The sequence below is a fragment of the Galendromus occidentalis genome, unplaced genomic scaffold (genome assembly GCF_000255335.2).
Source record: "Galendromus occidentalis unplaced genomic scaffold, Mocc_1.1 scf7180000077456, whole genome shotgun sequence".
Lineage (NCBI taxonomy): Eukaryota > Metazoa > Arthropoda > Arachnida > Mesostigmata > Phytoseiidae > Galendromus > Galendromus occidentalis.
The window spans coordinates 80,594-95,675 of NW_003805444.1; the positions used below are offsets into that span (position 1 = coordinate 80,594).

Sequence of the window (15,082 nt, forward strand, 5' to 3'; positions counted from 1 at the left end):
CCAGATTTGAATAAGAGGTTCCGTAAGATGTGAGCTATGGGAAGACTCGCCCTTGGAGTACAGGATGGGCGATCTCGTCGCCTACCATTAGGCACTCGGAGGGCCTCAATTCGCCTGCCGAGTAGGGGCGATCACGAGTATCGCAGTGGGGGACATCATGACATCGGAAATTCTAACGTTGCGGGGCAGGAAATTGGCGCGGTTTCCGCAATACGTGTTGATCAAAAGAAGAAAATTTCCCAGAGCCGCACCTGAACGTGGAGACGACGATTCGAACCTCCGTCGTCATTTTATTGGCGGACCAGACGACAATAAATCATATCGGACGCAGCGAGTTCAGCAGGGCACTCGGAGTCCTAGGGCTGAGCGTCGCTGAGAGGCTCTGTAAATTCTCTGAGACTTATCTTGAAAATATTTTTGACACACGCGAGGATCCGTGTCGCAAGAGAGCCCCCGTCGGGGCTCTGGCATGGTGTAGGTTGGGAACGCGCAGAGGAGGGGCTGCTCCCAATCAAAAGGTCAGCCCTCACACGGAGAACTGAATGGATGGAAAGTTTGAGGCCTGCTCGACCGAAAAATGTCCGCTCACTGATCTGCAGATTGTCGGGCGCACTTACGCGGAACACAAGCAACCCGAGGAGGGAAAGAGCGAGCCTCATTTCATGGTCAAGTTTAGAAGCGAGAGAAACGAAATGTAAGTCGGACAGACGACCGCAGTTGGAAGTTGAACCGGTCTCTCCGGGGCCGACCATCTGTGATCCCTGCCAGCGGTGTGCCTGCCCCTACATGTTGCAAAAACCTCAAGTATGTAGAACTAGTGCGAGCATGAAAAGTGTCAACAGAGATGGGGTTGCGAGTATCATGCCTCGGGGCACTCTCCCGAAGCTCTAATTCTCTGCGGAATTTCGCACGTGCGAACTCGTATCATCCGGTTTTGAATCGACTCGCTAGCCAAGCGGAAGGAATTACCTCATTGCAACAAGCACCAGCCGCGATTCTCGTGGCTTGTTCGTGCTGAGGAGAAAGAAGGGGTAAATCGGCAGGGGCGGCTCCCGAAATTCTCGTCGGCAGCTCCCATACTAGTAGTCGAGACGACTTCTGTAAGCCAGCAAGCCGCGCTGTTTCCGACCGCTCAGCGAACCGAACAGCCGGGCAGACAGGCAGCCCGCCGTCCGTTCATCGCTGGAGCGAGCTAGCAGCACAGTGTTAGCTGTGGCAAACGGAGTCCTTCCGCAATAGCCTTCGTTGGGGCTGAACTTTTTCTCTGCCGTGCTTCTACATTCCACGCGTAACAATATGCGAGAAGTTACCGCTCAAGCTTCGATGGTTGTCGTTTCTGTGAGAGGGGCCGATGATTTCGGACTGATCCCGGAAGACTGCGATCTCTGGAGTCGGTAAGCTGATCACCAAGTCTTCCGCGGAGTACATTTTGGATATACCGCTTCTCTCGACGTGGATGGCCCGTAGCGATGTGGAATCGGCCTCGTTTTATGCGTTTCGCTCCCTCGGCCCGAGCCTCCCACCTCTTATAGCAGAATAACTCCGACTAAGTCCATATCTCATGGGAATGATCAAATCCGAGTTATCTCAAGAGGATTCCGCGGAACCCGTCCCCCGCGGCAGTCCGACTCCGTTCCGGAGCCCGGAGCTCGGAGCTCGGAAGATCGTAATACGTTGCCCCATGTTTACGCTTGAGTCTTGCGGCCGTGGACATCTCCGCGTCGTATATCGTAGTCATTATTGAGGCAGAGCTCGGACTTCATGCGGAATGCTTGTTTTTCATATAAACGCAATTTCTGGATCTCCCCTGCTGAAAGGCAAATTTCGAGACTTGGCTGCATGAAGTGCATATTCCGACATTTGATGCTGCGTCCCCGTATCGGAGTCGTCGGATGCTTGCGCTGAAACTGCCCGATAGGGGCACCGGGGGGCAAAGAAGTCCCGCTCGTGCAGAACCTCGGCGTTTTCTATTTCCTTTCTCCTCATGACCTATAGTCCGACAGGAGTAAGAATTCGGATTCGAGTCTTGATCTGCTCTCATTCAGCCTGAGTCCTGAGCATGACAATCTTAAAATCTCACATAGAAGTGGCCCGATTTCGACGGCACAGCGTACTATCTCAGTCTTGTTGAGTCGTCGGTCTCCAAACTTTTCTTTTCAGAGAACAACCCAGTTTATTATAGTCTGAAGTATTTCATTAATAATCATCCACGAGGGCAAGCCCGGCAAACTCCTCGAGTATTCAGATACTCGGGTATAATACATCCTGCGATCGACTACATGATCCCATTTTCGAGGATTTCCGACGAGACTGTCGTTCGGGCACATCTCCCGCGCTATATAGGTTATTTAGGCTATTTCATGTGGGACGAGCCATTTTGGGTGCCCATCCCAACCGTTTTTAGTTCATATTTGCATGAACCTATTCTTCTTGCACAATGCATGTTCATTTTCACATGCTTTTTGATTGTTAGGAAGGCTGAGCTCTAATTATGTGTTTGGGCGGGTTTCCTGTCAGAGTAGACTTTTCGGGGTCACGACTCCTCTTTTCGCCAATGTTCGTCCCATCGTGAACAGCTTCGATCTTTGCGAGGTTCGTTCCTTCGTTAACCTTGTCCAGTCCCACACAGATGAGCCAGGACAGGGAAGTAACGCAGCTCCGCGTCAACGACCCTCTCAAGGAGAACTCAGTTTCACCGGATGTCGGTACTTGGTGTCCCATAACAGACAGCCCGCTTGAGCACTCTGACGATAGCCTGGCTAATCGTAGGCGCGACGCTATGCTGCATAGCCTGCCATCGTCTCCAAATCGAGTTTGAGTTGAGATCTGGATTCCGCATTGTTGCGCTTCCATTCGATTGAGCTAATTTCCAAATCCGGTCTACTCCGCTCAATACGGACTAGCAGATAGCAGTGTGTTCATGAAAAGATCTCGAGGCCCCAGGTATGAATGAGGGTATTCCCGAGTTCACGGTAAAGGAACCAAGATTATCCTTCTGGTGGAGCCGTCGCGGGAATCCCGTCCAACTTCGGAGCTATCGGACTTTTTCGACTCACAGGATTCCGTTCTACGAGGAGTTGACTGTATGTAGATACATTGACTGCGCTAGTCCCGATGAGCTTCCCGTCTGAGTATGACTCCGGAAGGAGTGTCAGGAGTAGGCGAGGGGAAGAATAAAGAGCATGCTCGCAGAGGGATTTGCATCCTCCTTCAATGCTGTCCCTTTCCGCTGTCGTTGGGTGCACGCACCCGCTTCGTTCTCGGTCCTATCCGCCTCGTGCAGCAGCTGCCGCCGCCTGTACGTACTGTCGATAGCCAATTGTCGACGCCGTCATTTTGTTCGGAGCCTGCCTCCCCTTTGGTCTCTTTGGTTTTCGATTCGTTTCCTCTCCACTCTGAGAACAGTGGCTGACTCAAGGAGCTTCCGCTCCGTCGAAGAACTAAATCCTCTTCGGAGAGCCTCGCGCGTGCGCTGCTCCAATTCTCCAATTCTTTTCTCCGTTCCCCTCCTCTCCGCGACGGCAGCGGTAGCTTATTTCCTCGTGCGGGAGTTCGTCCCACGGTCCTTTGCCTGGCTGATCGGTCGGTCATCATCCGAGTCCGACAGTAAGCTTTGCTACCTCCGATTCCCGCTCGAAACTCACTAGAAACCATCGACAGACCAGCATGCGGAAAACGATGCGTGGGACAGAATTGGACCAATGTTATTATATTCAAATTTTTTCGATCTGATCCACGATCGATGTATGTCCTGTCACAAGTTCGGAGGCCTTCTCTCTGCCGCAATTTTTGTCTGTATGGTGCTAGATGGCGGTGGTTCCAGCGCTTCCCGGTGCCAAAGCGGGATATTCTAATCCAGAACGGATGCATAAATTCCTCGAAGAACCCCGGTGTGCAAATGGAAGACGAGGATCCGATCAGTGATGGGTCCCATGATTCTACTCAACTACCTATCCACAATTGGATAAGAATTTCTGGCCGAATCTCCGACTGTATCGCGTTCCATACCTCCTCTCCACCTGGAAGGCGCAGTGCACGGGGTGGAACGATCGGTCTCGATCCAACTATCTTCATTGAACACTCTGGGTTGGCTGCTCGGGCAGTGGCTGTGAAGAGGGTCTTCGTGTTTGGCGGTTGCACCACGTCGTGTTCGACCCGAACTCCTTCCTCACTGAAGGGGCCTGCCGCTGCGCTGGCGGGGTTGTCGTCTCGTCAAGCCCGAGCCGAGAGATTTTGCATTGCTCCTTCCAAAGTGGTTCGCGATAAAACAGAGAATCCCCACGAGACCAGGGAAGGGTAGCGCAAATGTATATTTAACGAGGTCGCTTGCAAGCCAGTCGGTGCACGCAGGGTGCCAGTTTATTCTGTCCTGCGAAGCCACCCGGTCGCCCGAGACAAGTGACCGAAAGTCCTTCCGTTCAGCTGAGCGATAGACTCGCAGCCATGAATACTAGACCCTGGCTCCCAGTAAGAAGTTTGGACTTTTGCGCACTATATTCTTCTCCCTTCCTGCTGGCTCGCTCTATTGCTCTATTTCAATGAAACTTCTGTGGTCATTCTAATATGATCGGCAGCGAAGACGAAGGCAGGCGGATATTCAGAAAGAGGGAGCCCTAGACTGCCTCTCTGGGAAAGTTAAATGACCTTCGATCGGGGGCAAGCAGACAAAAAAAACATCATTACAATCAACATCTGTTTATTCCTCCGCCGGGTTGTCTCGAAATGCCTAATGTCTATGTTCATATCACTTTCAGAGGGATATATCCCGCCGACTCTTTGTTAATGCTTCGCACGTGTGCACTCTCCGCGGAGGAGCGCGGTTCTCTCTTGCCGATGGGTAACTGTTCGGACATTAATATCACAGAGATGTTTTTGTCAGAGCGAATCGGGAGTTTCGAGAGTCTTTACCTGTACGTGAGAGTCTGGGCTAGCGCAGAAAGCGGTGAATGGCCCACCTTGGATAGCTTAATGGTACTCTTCATCATGGTCCGAGAGAGTGCGCAAAGCGACCGGCTAATTCACGGAGTCAGTCAGTCGGACTCTCCAACCTCGAGAATGTCCGCGAATGATGAAATCGCCGGCGCTTAGCAGCACGACATTGTGACTTGTGAAGCGCAGCCAAGTTCCCCGATCATTCTACTCGAGCTGGAAACTCTGGCCTGACTCGGGCTTGTCTGGGGAACATTTGCGAAACATAAGTGGGAGTTGCTCAGGCTCGAATGACGAATTCAGGTCCATGATGACAATCGGGGACACGATTGGCTCAAACTGTCGGTTCGACGACGCTTTGAAGTCGGGGTTCGCAGTTTCGTTGAAATGTCCGCCGGCTTCCCACCGGTGGGTATGTGTTTGAACAAGATTCACGTCCCTGGCCCTCTCTCCGATATACAGAGAGCTACTGGAAACAGAGCAGCGAGAAGAAAAGAAGTGAGAGGGAGAGGGGATTTGAAAATACATTCCTCGTGTCCGAGTTCCCAAGGCTCCGCTTGGCGTCGCTCACCCGATTCGATAACTGGATTCCTACTCCATACAATTCCCGTCATACCAAATAGAACTAAATACCGAGCAGAATATGATGAATGGGTTTTACAAATGAGCTGCTCTTCCGACAGACTCCCTTTTTACAAAGTGGACCCAGCACTGAGCTCGTGCCGGGCGGGAGGATCTCCGAGAGGCCGAGCATCGACATCGCCTACGCTAGTTCGGCGTCGAATACACCGACAAAGTTGTTGACTAAAGGCTAGAAGAAAAGTTACTCTCCGGTCGAGCGTTCAGAGACACCACTTGAGCTTCCTGCGCGTATTGCTCTGCTCGGGCAAGCTCATAGCCCATTTGCGGAAACCCGTGAAAATCACGCAGGTCATCACCAAAATCACACCGGCAATGGTCACAAGATCCGGAATTTCTTCGAAGAACAAGACTTGCCAGATGAATACGAGTACGATGTCGACAGTGGCTCGCATCACGGACACTGGTCCAGCTTGCTCAGTGCGTAACGAGAACGTGAGCATCAGTTGTCCGAAGAAACTGAGAACGGCGAGAACCACGAGTAGACCCGCGTCCACGAGATTTCTCGGTGGTACCAGCTGCCCGTGGATGATGAAGGTGGCGACCGCCGATAGAATGAGCGCGATCCAACCGAAGTTGAACATGATAACGTATGGATCGGTTTCTTTCAGCTTGCGCAGCAAGATAATTACTGACGCGGCGAAGACGCAGGACGACAGCGCCGCAAGTATTCCATAGAGTCGCAAATTATTCTCGCCGACTATGAGTTGAGCGTCGTCGGGATTCCCGAACAGCATTGGGAGCTTGCTTATCATGGCTATCCCGAACAGGGTCAGGAAACAAGTCACGACGTGGAAAACGGAGCAGGCTTCTTTGAGGAAGATCCGCGCCATGACCGTGACGAAAATTGGCACGGAAAATATGATTGTTGAAGCGTCTCCGAGCGGCATGTGCTGGAACGCGAAGAATCGGAGCATGAGACTGATGGCTCCTGCAAGCGCACGTACCAGCATCATCCATCGTGTCCCTGGCGTCCCGAAAAGCGGCTCGCTCCTGGTTATTGCGGCCGGCAGCGACAAGAGAAGAATGCCGCAGAACCTCACGCTGGACAGCTGAGTTACGGGCATGTACTTTAAGTTCTTCACAATAACAGAGCAAACCGAAAAGAACAGAGCCGACATCGAAGCGAATAGGAGCCCTTTCCACAGCTGCACGAGGGACGGTTGACCTATGATGTGGTTTGCTTCGACATCGTCATTTGTGACGCTTTTGAGCTTCGGCTGCGTCTGTATCGATGAGTCAATGGCGACTATATCGACGCGCGACGTCTGCACGCCTCGGTCGTACATTTTTCGCCGATCGGTCTGAGTTTCAGTGTCACACAGCTCTGGTTCGGGGATCGCCAAGGGAGCGCGGGCGACAGGCTCCTTGAGCACGAGCTGGAAGGGATTCCCGATTAGGGCGGTCGGCGACGATGATAGGCACGCGAGCTCGATGGGTTCCTCCTCAGGAATGTCCGAGTCAGCGGAATCCTCGGCGATACGAGCGCTCACTGCCTCCGGATCGAGTTCGACCTTGACGAAGTTTGGCTCCGGAAGCGGGCTGAGCGTTTGAGCAACCTGAGGAACTGGTGGTCGCGACGGATGTAGCCGCAATCTGCAAATACCATCGAGAAAATCAGACATGTCTTCGATCGCGTCGAGAAGGCGTTCTTTGGTCAGAATTGGAGGGTCCATCTCAGCATTTCATGCTCTCAAGCTAGACAACCTTCCGTCTTGCACATGTTCTCGTTCACCGTAAAACAATCTCCGCGCCTCGTGACATTACAAGGGAGCTTTGCGGTCGATTAAGAACTGATCTCCCCACTGAACTGCATCGAATCAGAGGCGCAGAGCATCATTTTCAACTCTCCTGTACGTGGTGTACATCGCCACTGAGCTGAGCGCTTGTTTCCCAAGCACTATTATGCACAGTTGATTCATTCTGGGCGAGCTCATACAGCTCTATGGCTCTAAAACAGCTGACTTGTTGACTCCGATGCGATGCTCAAAAATTCCTCCCAGACGCCGATCGGCGGCCGCCGCCGTTTCATCAATAGTCTCCAACGTCACTGGATTATCGCGGACACGAAAATTCCATTATCACAGCTCAATCATTTTGCCGCTGATGGTAAGCAGCGACGGGCACACGAAGAATGACTGAGATTGCGTCAACCATGGGAGAAGTAGACAGACTCTAAGGCCTTCACTGACTACGACACTCGGTGTGTGTCCACACACCCGGACCGTGAGTGTCTGTATGTTCAGCTCAGCAGTAGGACCAGCGAGATGAACCGCGAGACCTGCGGCGAGACCACGATCGAGGAGACGACCAACCCATTTCTCGGGAGAATCGCTGCGGTCTGTAGAGAATAGACTATCGGAAAACTGACCGAGAGAGCTACCGTTGCCTGAGCATATGCTACAAAAATATTGAATGGCTCGGCTTTTCCACAGCGCCCCGACCACGGTCTCGGGACGCTTTCTGAGCTACCATTCAATAGCGTACTTCTCTGAAAGTTCGAAGCCCATGCCAACTCAGAGTGTGGCCGAGGCGGTTACGGAAGTACGGGCCTCATTGACATGTCCCACATTCGCTTGTGACTATGACTTGGATATGTGGCTGATTCCGTAGGGAATCCGGGAACGACCTATCCGGAACCTTTCCTTCTTTCGTCGCCCGATAGCGAATGGACTTCCCTAGGGGAGCAGAAGCAGCCGGGCAACATCGTCGCGGAAGACACATCCTCAGTCATCTAGAGTCTAGAGAATCAGCAAGACGGGAGTAGTCCAGAGAATCATGAGAATGAGATATGCGTATCATCATCATCTCGAATCCAAAGGATCTTTCAAGCTGAGATAATTTCGGAGCTGAGAGAAAGACCGTGGAATGCATCATTAGCACAGAGCTAACGGAAGATATGCCAAGAGCCCTAGGTTTTCGGGAATGCGTGCCGAGGGCACTCGGACACTACATAACATGATCATTGCGCCTATCTGGGCCTTTTCCTCCCGGGAGTGCAGCGTCGGCTTCCGGCACATCGATCGCAACCGAGAGGAATCGGAATTTGCCGTGAGGTCCGACCCTCGATTTCATCGGAATTCGGAAAAAATTCACCCTTTGGGATCCCTGGACCTCTTTGATAGTCTTGAGCGTCCTGAACCCGTCTCGTGGTCGCGCTAGCGCGTGGCAGGTGATACAATCAGAGCTCTGTTCCTTCGGAAAGATTTTGACAGATCCTTTCCCGAGACGAGTGCACCGACGAAGTGAAGCCGTCCCGGAGAGAATGAGCATCACACGGAGATCTCCGCTCCTCTGAGAGTGCGGAGTTACCGTGCGAGGATCTTAGTCGGAATGTCTCCGGAAAGCCCGGGAATCAGGACAACTCTTCTTATTCCGATCCGATTGACATAGAGCTACCGCGCGGCGTCTCCCATCTCCCAGTTCAATGTTTTCGGCATCCTGAACGGAAGGAGAATCCGAATGATGTCAAGAGATGAGATTCAGAATTCGAAAGCTTTGTCCTTTACCGGCAAAAAGTACAGGAGATCGTGGGATTTTCGCAGATTGGAGGATCCACATATTTCCTCATGTATCCACGTATTTTCTTCCATCGTCCAGACTTGACCTAGACGGGCACAGAGGGGAGCTCCCAAAGAAGATTCTGATTCAGAATCTGGTCCCTATGCAGATGAATAGGATCAGCGCTGCACAATCACAATCACACCGGCCACAGAGACGGCGCGATCTCGCAAGAGAGACCTTCCACAATCGCTATATGATTGAAGGAAAATCAGGGAGAGCTCACCAGGAATACAAGGCCGCACCGGAAGCGAACCTCAGCACGTGATCTGTGCGAATCGATCGAGATTTCAGATGGTTTTGAGACCCATCCTCGACAAGTTGAACGGCGACGACAAGTAACCTCAGATCGTTTAGACGTGGAAGAATTCGACGCTCTACTCCGATCGCATGACTCAATGAATCCATTCGCGATGCCGCGTCAGAAAGTGAGAGGCACCTGAGCGGGTTTCGTCATCGCATCACTATGCGAGAAAATGCTCACGGAACAGATGCAGAGGAGAGTGAGAATCTAGTAGACGACCGTGATAGCTGCTAAGCCCACTGTGCCATATGCACCGCCAAGATTTGGCGAAAAACTCCTACGCGGACTCAACTGAATTCAGAAGCGGAATCCGAGGTGAAGGCGTCATGTTCATGAATTCCAGGAAATCAGTCTCATGAGCCGCCGAACGGCATGTCACAGGGTGATTCGAGGCGATCACGACACAGTCCGATCATACGGATCAAATCCCATAAGATTCGCTCAACTGACGTCCCAGCTGGTATTACGATAGCAATGCCCGATCGATGCATGATGTTCCCGGCAGCTGTTCATACACACTAGAATCTATTCTACACGGCCGATAGAGAAAATTTCTGTGAAAGCTCATCGAACGAATCGCCGGGAGATCGATGGTCGGCTTCAAAGCGGATTCTCTTTCGCACTACATAGGTGCTTCTCCTCCTTGGAGGGACGATGCCAAACGCGTAAGGGGCCGGTCCGCGGATGGACACTTTTCGGAAGGCGGAGATTCTCCTCGAAGTCTCCTATCGCTTCCCTTGCGGGTGCTCGCCCGCTAGGATGCGGTCTTCTGATGCATTGGAACACGCATCGCCAAAAAATCTCGGGACGAAACTCGGGAACTCCGCTGCACCTGTTCGTGATATGGTTTTCCCGGTCGCGAGCTTCGAATCAAATGAGTATTGGAACGAGCTGGAACGCGAACAAGGTGTCCATCTGTCACAATTCATGAGAGGACCGAATCTCCATAGCTCCTAATCCAGAGATTCTATATCACGATTTCGGGTAATTCCATGAGGGTCCGGCTCTGACGTAACGTAGTCTCACGAAGCGCTCGCCTTCCTCAATGACCATCAATGTAGGTCGGGATACGTTGAAAAGGGAGCTTCTTCATTCAGAGTCACGGAGAAACCATATTCAGACTTCATTCTGAGGCGAAGGGTCCGGAGCTCATAAACTACGGAATGCATAGCCCCCCCAGACGAATTTCATATATGTATGAATTCCTTTGCCAGTAAGGCGCACCGTTGAACAATATGGTCGGGAATCGAGCGAAATCGATTAATGGGATTCAAGAAATTTCATATGGCGTAGGAGACGATCAGATCAAGGCATTTGATAAGGCCTGCACCCGCTACTCGAACTACGTGAGACGTCATTCGAAAACACTTGAGTTTCCCACTCTGAATCCTCCCAAGACCACAGATAGAACAATACTCAAGGATTGTTTCAGTCAATCCAATGTAATCTCCTCGAGTGATCCACGTCCTGCGCGACCGCTGAGCGGCATCGGGAGCGACATCCGAGCGCGCGAACATTCCTTCTATCGGAGCTCTTGAGACACATGGTCGGGAATAACGAGTCATCTGATTCTACAAGGAGGGGTCGAGAGCTACCGCACGCTTGCGTAGGGCAGCGAGAGAGATATTGACAAGTAGCACGAGACTAAGCCGGTTCTGCTTGGTGCCTGTGACTGTAGCTTTGATGGACAATTACTTTCTTTGAAATGCGAAAAAGTTGTAGTACTCACCCTATTCACGTTACCCGAGGTGCGATGGGCTCTCTTCGTTTGCAACCCATCTCAACTGCGTGTCGACTTTAAATACTCTCTCCGAATCATCTGTTCATTGAGAAGGTTTCTCTCGCAACAGGGTCTCACCATCGCTCCCAATAGTACAAGTCCCGAGTCCGCTCCGAAAGTTTTCGCAGAATGCTCAAGGATCACGTGGAGACACCGCAGTCTGTTTTCAATGGAAACTTTTCGAGCTCCAGGCGTCGCCATGCTAGTATCGGAGATCCTTCTCTCTTTTCCTATTTCTGGAGCGCAACACCGTCCTTGATCCGATCCGGAAGAGAGAGGGAAAAGAGACTTAATTGTTATCGCTCTGAGTTAGAATCTGCCTAATCCGAACCGCTCCCGATTCGTGACGTATTTTCGGCTTAAGACGGCTCAAAAACACATGAATGAATTCCATTGCACCAACGTCTGAAAAGCGACAAAAGCCTCGAATGTATCATCTCAGGCCTCGAGAGGGATGGTCGCTATACGCGCGCTGACGGGCCCGATTTGAGGCGAGTGCGGGGACTCCAGAATCGTGTTATCGTACGCAGCTGAATCGAGAGCATGCGAGGAAGCAACGGGGAAGATGGTCGATTTTGATTCCTTCCGGTGATTTATGATGGAGAAATCTGTCATCACGACCCTCGGAACCCCAAGAACAGCTTTTCGTTTCGCCCGCTTTAATCGTCCGAGCGCGGAATCCCGAGGATGGCCCAGGCCTAGCGGAGACGGGATTCCAGGAGGGCTACATCCCGAAATTACATCAGACGGTCGAATACCTCGACAGGAATCGACCCCTATCACGCGGTTTCAATTGGGGCTAGGAATTTCGAAACACTCAGGCGTACATCCGGCTTCAGACTCGGGAATGCAAAGAATGAAAAGAGACATTCTCGTCGCATCCCACCTATTGATGATCCAGATCATATTCGAGGTTCGCATCTTCTCTACACTAATGGCAACGGTTGAAAATATTCGATCGACTCGCTGACCTGAGACTGAATCTACAAAATCGGAAACGGAATGTTGCCTGATGTGGGTGGGGGGAGAGAGCATCACCTTGCTGAGCGAAGCCGTCACCCATTCGGGCTCGCCCGCATGAGCAAACTCTGTGTTTAAGATCCCAAATGAAGCGCCGATCGATGCTGATGTGAGCAAATTGAATCAAAAAGCATTGATCTCCCCCAAGCATTCCTCTTCATCCGCAAACACGCAGCCTATACTGCTTCGCTCGCTCCGAATTCAATCTCGGACGGCTAATTCTCAGGCCGGTGCAATCGACATCGTTTCGGTAGCCAAGCATCCGAACGAATGCCGCGCGTCGTCAGAGGTCTCCTCAGAGCACCGAACATTCGTAACTAAGGGCGAAGGGTCTTAGCACATATGCGGCTCATTCATCGGGATTCTTCGGTTGCAGATTCCGAGCCGTGACCTACTCGTGGTGAGTCCTCCCAGTCCGTGCCTCGGAACCACTTCCTGATCCAATGCCCTCTCCTCGGATGGACCTCATCAGGTGAGTCGAGAGCCCAATGTTACTTACGGTGCGTCTCTCGAACGCATAAACACGGCTTGACTAAACGCTCTCGTCAACTCATCCTAATGACCACGATGATACTGGGTCCGAGCGCGCCTAGCTGTTCCCACATCGCCGAGATATTTGAGTAATCCCGTCATCCGTGGACATTTGGCTCGATAAAGCGACCACGGGGTCGTTCCGTACGCACTCGAACTACAGATGACAACCGACCTAGGTGACTGAGCTCAGGTCGTTTTTTTAGTTCCGATTCAATTGCTGGCGAAAAGTATACAGACACGCATTGGCGAGTAGCGATTCAGCTTATCTATTCTTCAACCGTTTACCGTCAGTTCACCGGGAGCAGGCATCTTGAGTGCAACGACCGAACTGGAAAATTATCCGAGTGATCTTGTAATTCATCCGTCGAGCTTCGAGCGCGGTCGACCTACAGAACACAATGGCAAATAGCAGCTGCGCATCCATAAAATCCAACTAGCGCCGTTCACTGCTGTGTCTTTAGCCTCAGCCGATGAGCAGAGACGCCAAGCCAGTGATTAGAGTCTGTCGACCCGGATTCCGGTCGATCTAACTTTCCAAAATGAACGGGTCGGAGTCGCCTGTGAAGAAAAAGTCACGATCATACCTTCGGTACAGAGCCCCCCCCCGTACCAGCGAACAGGTCAGATCTCCTCCCGTCCTGTCTACGCTGACCTTTCTCTAAATACCGAGGAGGAAGACTCCGTGTACGAGTCCTCGGACGGAGAATCCGATTTTATGGAGTTCGAGAAGGAGCCGGCCGGCGCAGTGTGGAATGAAATTCGCTATGAGTTCTTTCTAGTCCCTGACTCTGAACTAACAACCTGATATCCACTCAACCTGCGATCCGACAGGAAACCAGAAAAGCGGCTGCTCGCCTGAAGCATGCGCCACGGATAAATGTAGGCGGACCGAGACGGCCCGCTCAACGGCATTGTATACACGCATTCTGAAAAATGTGATTTCCTTCTAGCTCTCCGGCAAAACTATACGAATCCGGAGTTGAGCCATTAATGCCTCGGGAACGAGTCCCCGTAGTGGGAGCTATGATTCGTTTCCGGAACCGCGCCTCGTCATCGCTATCTATGATGATTCCACACACACGTAGTACATTTTAATCTCTGTCAGAGCTCATTCGGTCCTTACAGCGGGAAACACCGGCCGCGGATGAGGGCGGAAGGTTCGTTGTCTCGCATGGTCGATCCCAGCTGAGGAAAGCCTGGATCCGGCGAAAGATGCTCGGTCGATGCTCAGAAATATTTCCATCATAGGAATTTCAATGAGAATATGTCGCCGAACATAAGCTTCCCTGAGTGAGGGACATCAATGTTTCGTTTTCGACTTTCGTAGTCAGCCGGGGGTCTTCACGCCTGAAGGAGAAAACGTCGACAGCTGGTCTCGACGACAGCCGTGACTTTGTAAACGCATTTGAAACACGCCAACACACCTCGCGGCGACAAAAACAAAACACAAAAGTGGAACTCCAGCCCGCTAGCGGGACGTTCCAGAGCATACTGCCCCAAACACGTTCCTCGTACGCCAACGAACTCAGAGACCGAAATTCCCTCTCATGTCTCTGTGAGCGCGCATGCTTTGTGGCTATCGTTCAAACATCCAAACATATCTGCCACCTGGGAGCCATGAAGCGCGGTGTGAGTGGACACGTATGGATTCTGATGGACAAGATCCGCGGCGGGGACATTTCTCGAAGGAGATCTCATGCACCTATTTTTTTGGTCGTGCTTCTCATCCGCTCAGAGATCTCTGAGTAAGTGTGTTTTCTCGCTACGGATGAAACATTCGATCGGCCCAAATAATCGGCAGCAGGAGGCGACCCAAGGATGAGAAAGTAAACAGCGCGGTACAGTCACATCGCTCGACAGACTCAACAAAGCGAAGTTGGATATTGGAGTTATTGATAATGATGAATGATGATCATCTGGAATATCACTCTTGAACGGGCGTGGGGATTCCCGTCGCGGGATCGCCCCCAGGAAAATTTCCAGTTGAGGTGATCGCGACCGTATCCAGTGCGACCTTGCTCCGAGTGAGCGGATCCCACGATACCAAGAGTCGACATCGATACGGAAAATGGATTATCACCTCAAACCCGGGACAGATTCCCAGACGATTAGTCAGCTCTCCTGTGATCGATTACTCTAATTCCGGCGAATTGAATTGCTTAGGCCCACGACACACTCACGCTGGGTATCTTGAGTTCCACCGGGAGCGCGTCTTGCGACTAAAACACGCTGTCGAAGCTCCAAAGGGCTGGCAAACGATTGAACTTCGGCTCTCATTTTGCCGGATTCGAGGCACATCGGGACGCAATAACTTG

General features: G+C 51.8%; 1 protein-coding gene across 2 annotated transcripts; it reads right to left on the reverse strand.

Annotated features, from left to right (window-relative positions):
- Nucleotides 1–5,445: 5,445 nt before the first annotated feature.
- LOC100902131 (solute carrier family 35 member G1) lies at nt 5,446–11,384 on the reverse strand. 2 transcript variants are annotated; one of them, XM_003743992.2, is made up of 2 exons: nt 11,163–11,384; nt 5,446–7,164 (listed from the first exon to the last, which is right to left on the reverse strand). In XM_003743992.2, exon 2 carries the CDS (start codon nt 6,855–6,857, stop codon nt 5,772–5,774), a length of 1,086 nt encoding a protein of 361 aa, XP_003744040.2. In that variant the 5' UTR covers nt 6,858–7,164; nt 11,163–11,384; the 3' UTR covers nt 5,446–5,771. The 2 variants fall into 2 exon arrangements, with proteins under 2 accessions (XP_003744040.2, XP_028967469.1); XM_029111636.1 differs by lacking the exon at nt 11,163–11,384 and having other exon boundaries at nt 5,446–7,244.
- Nucleotides 11,385–15,082: the final 3,698 nt, after the last annotated feature.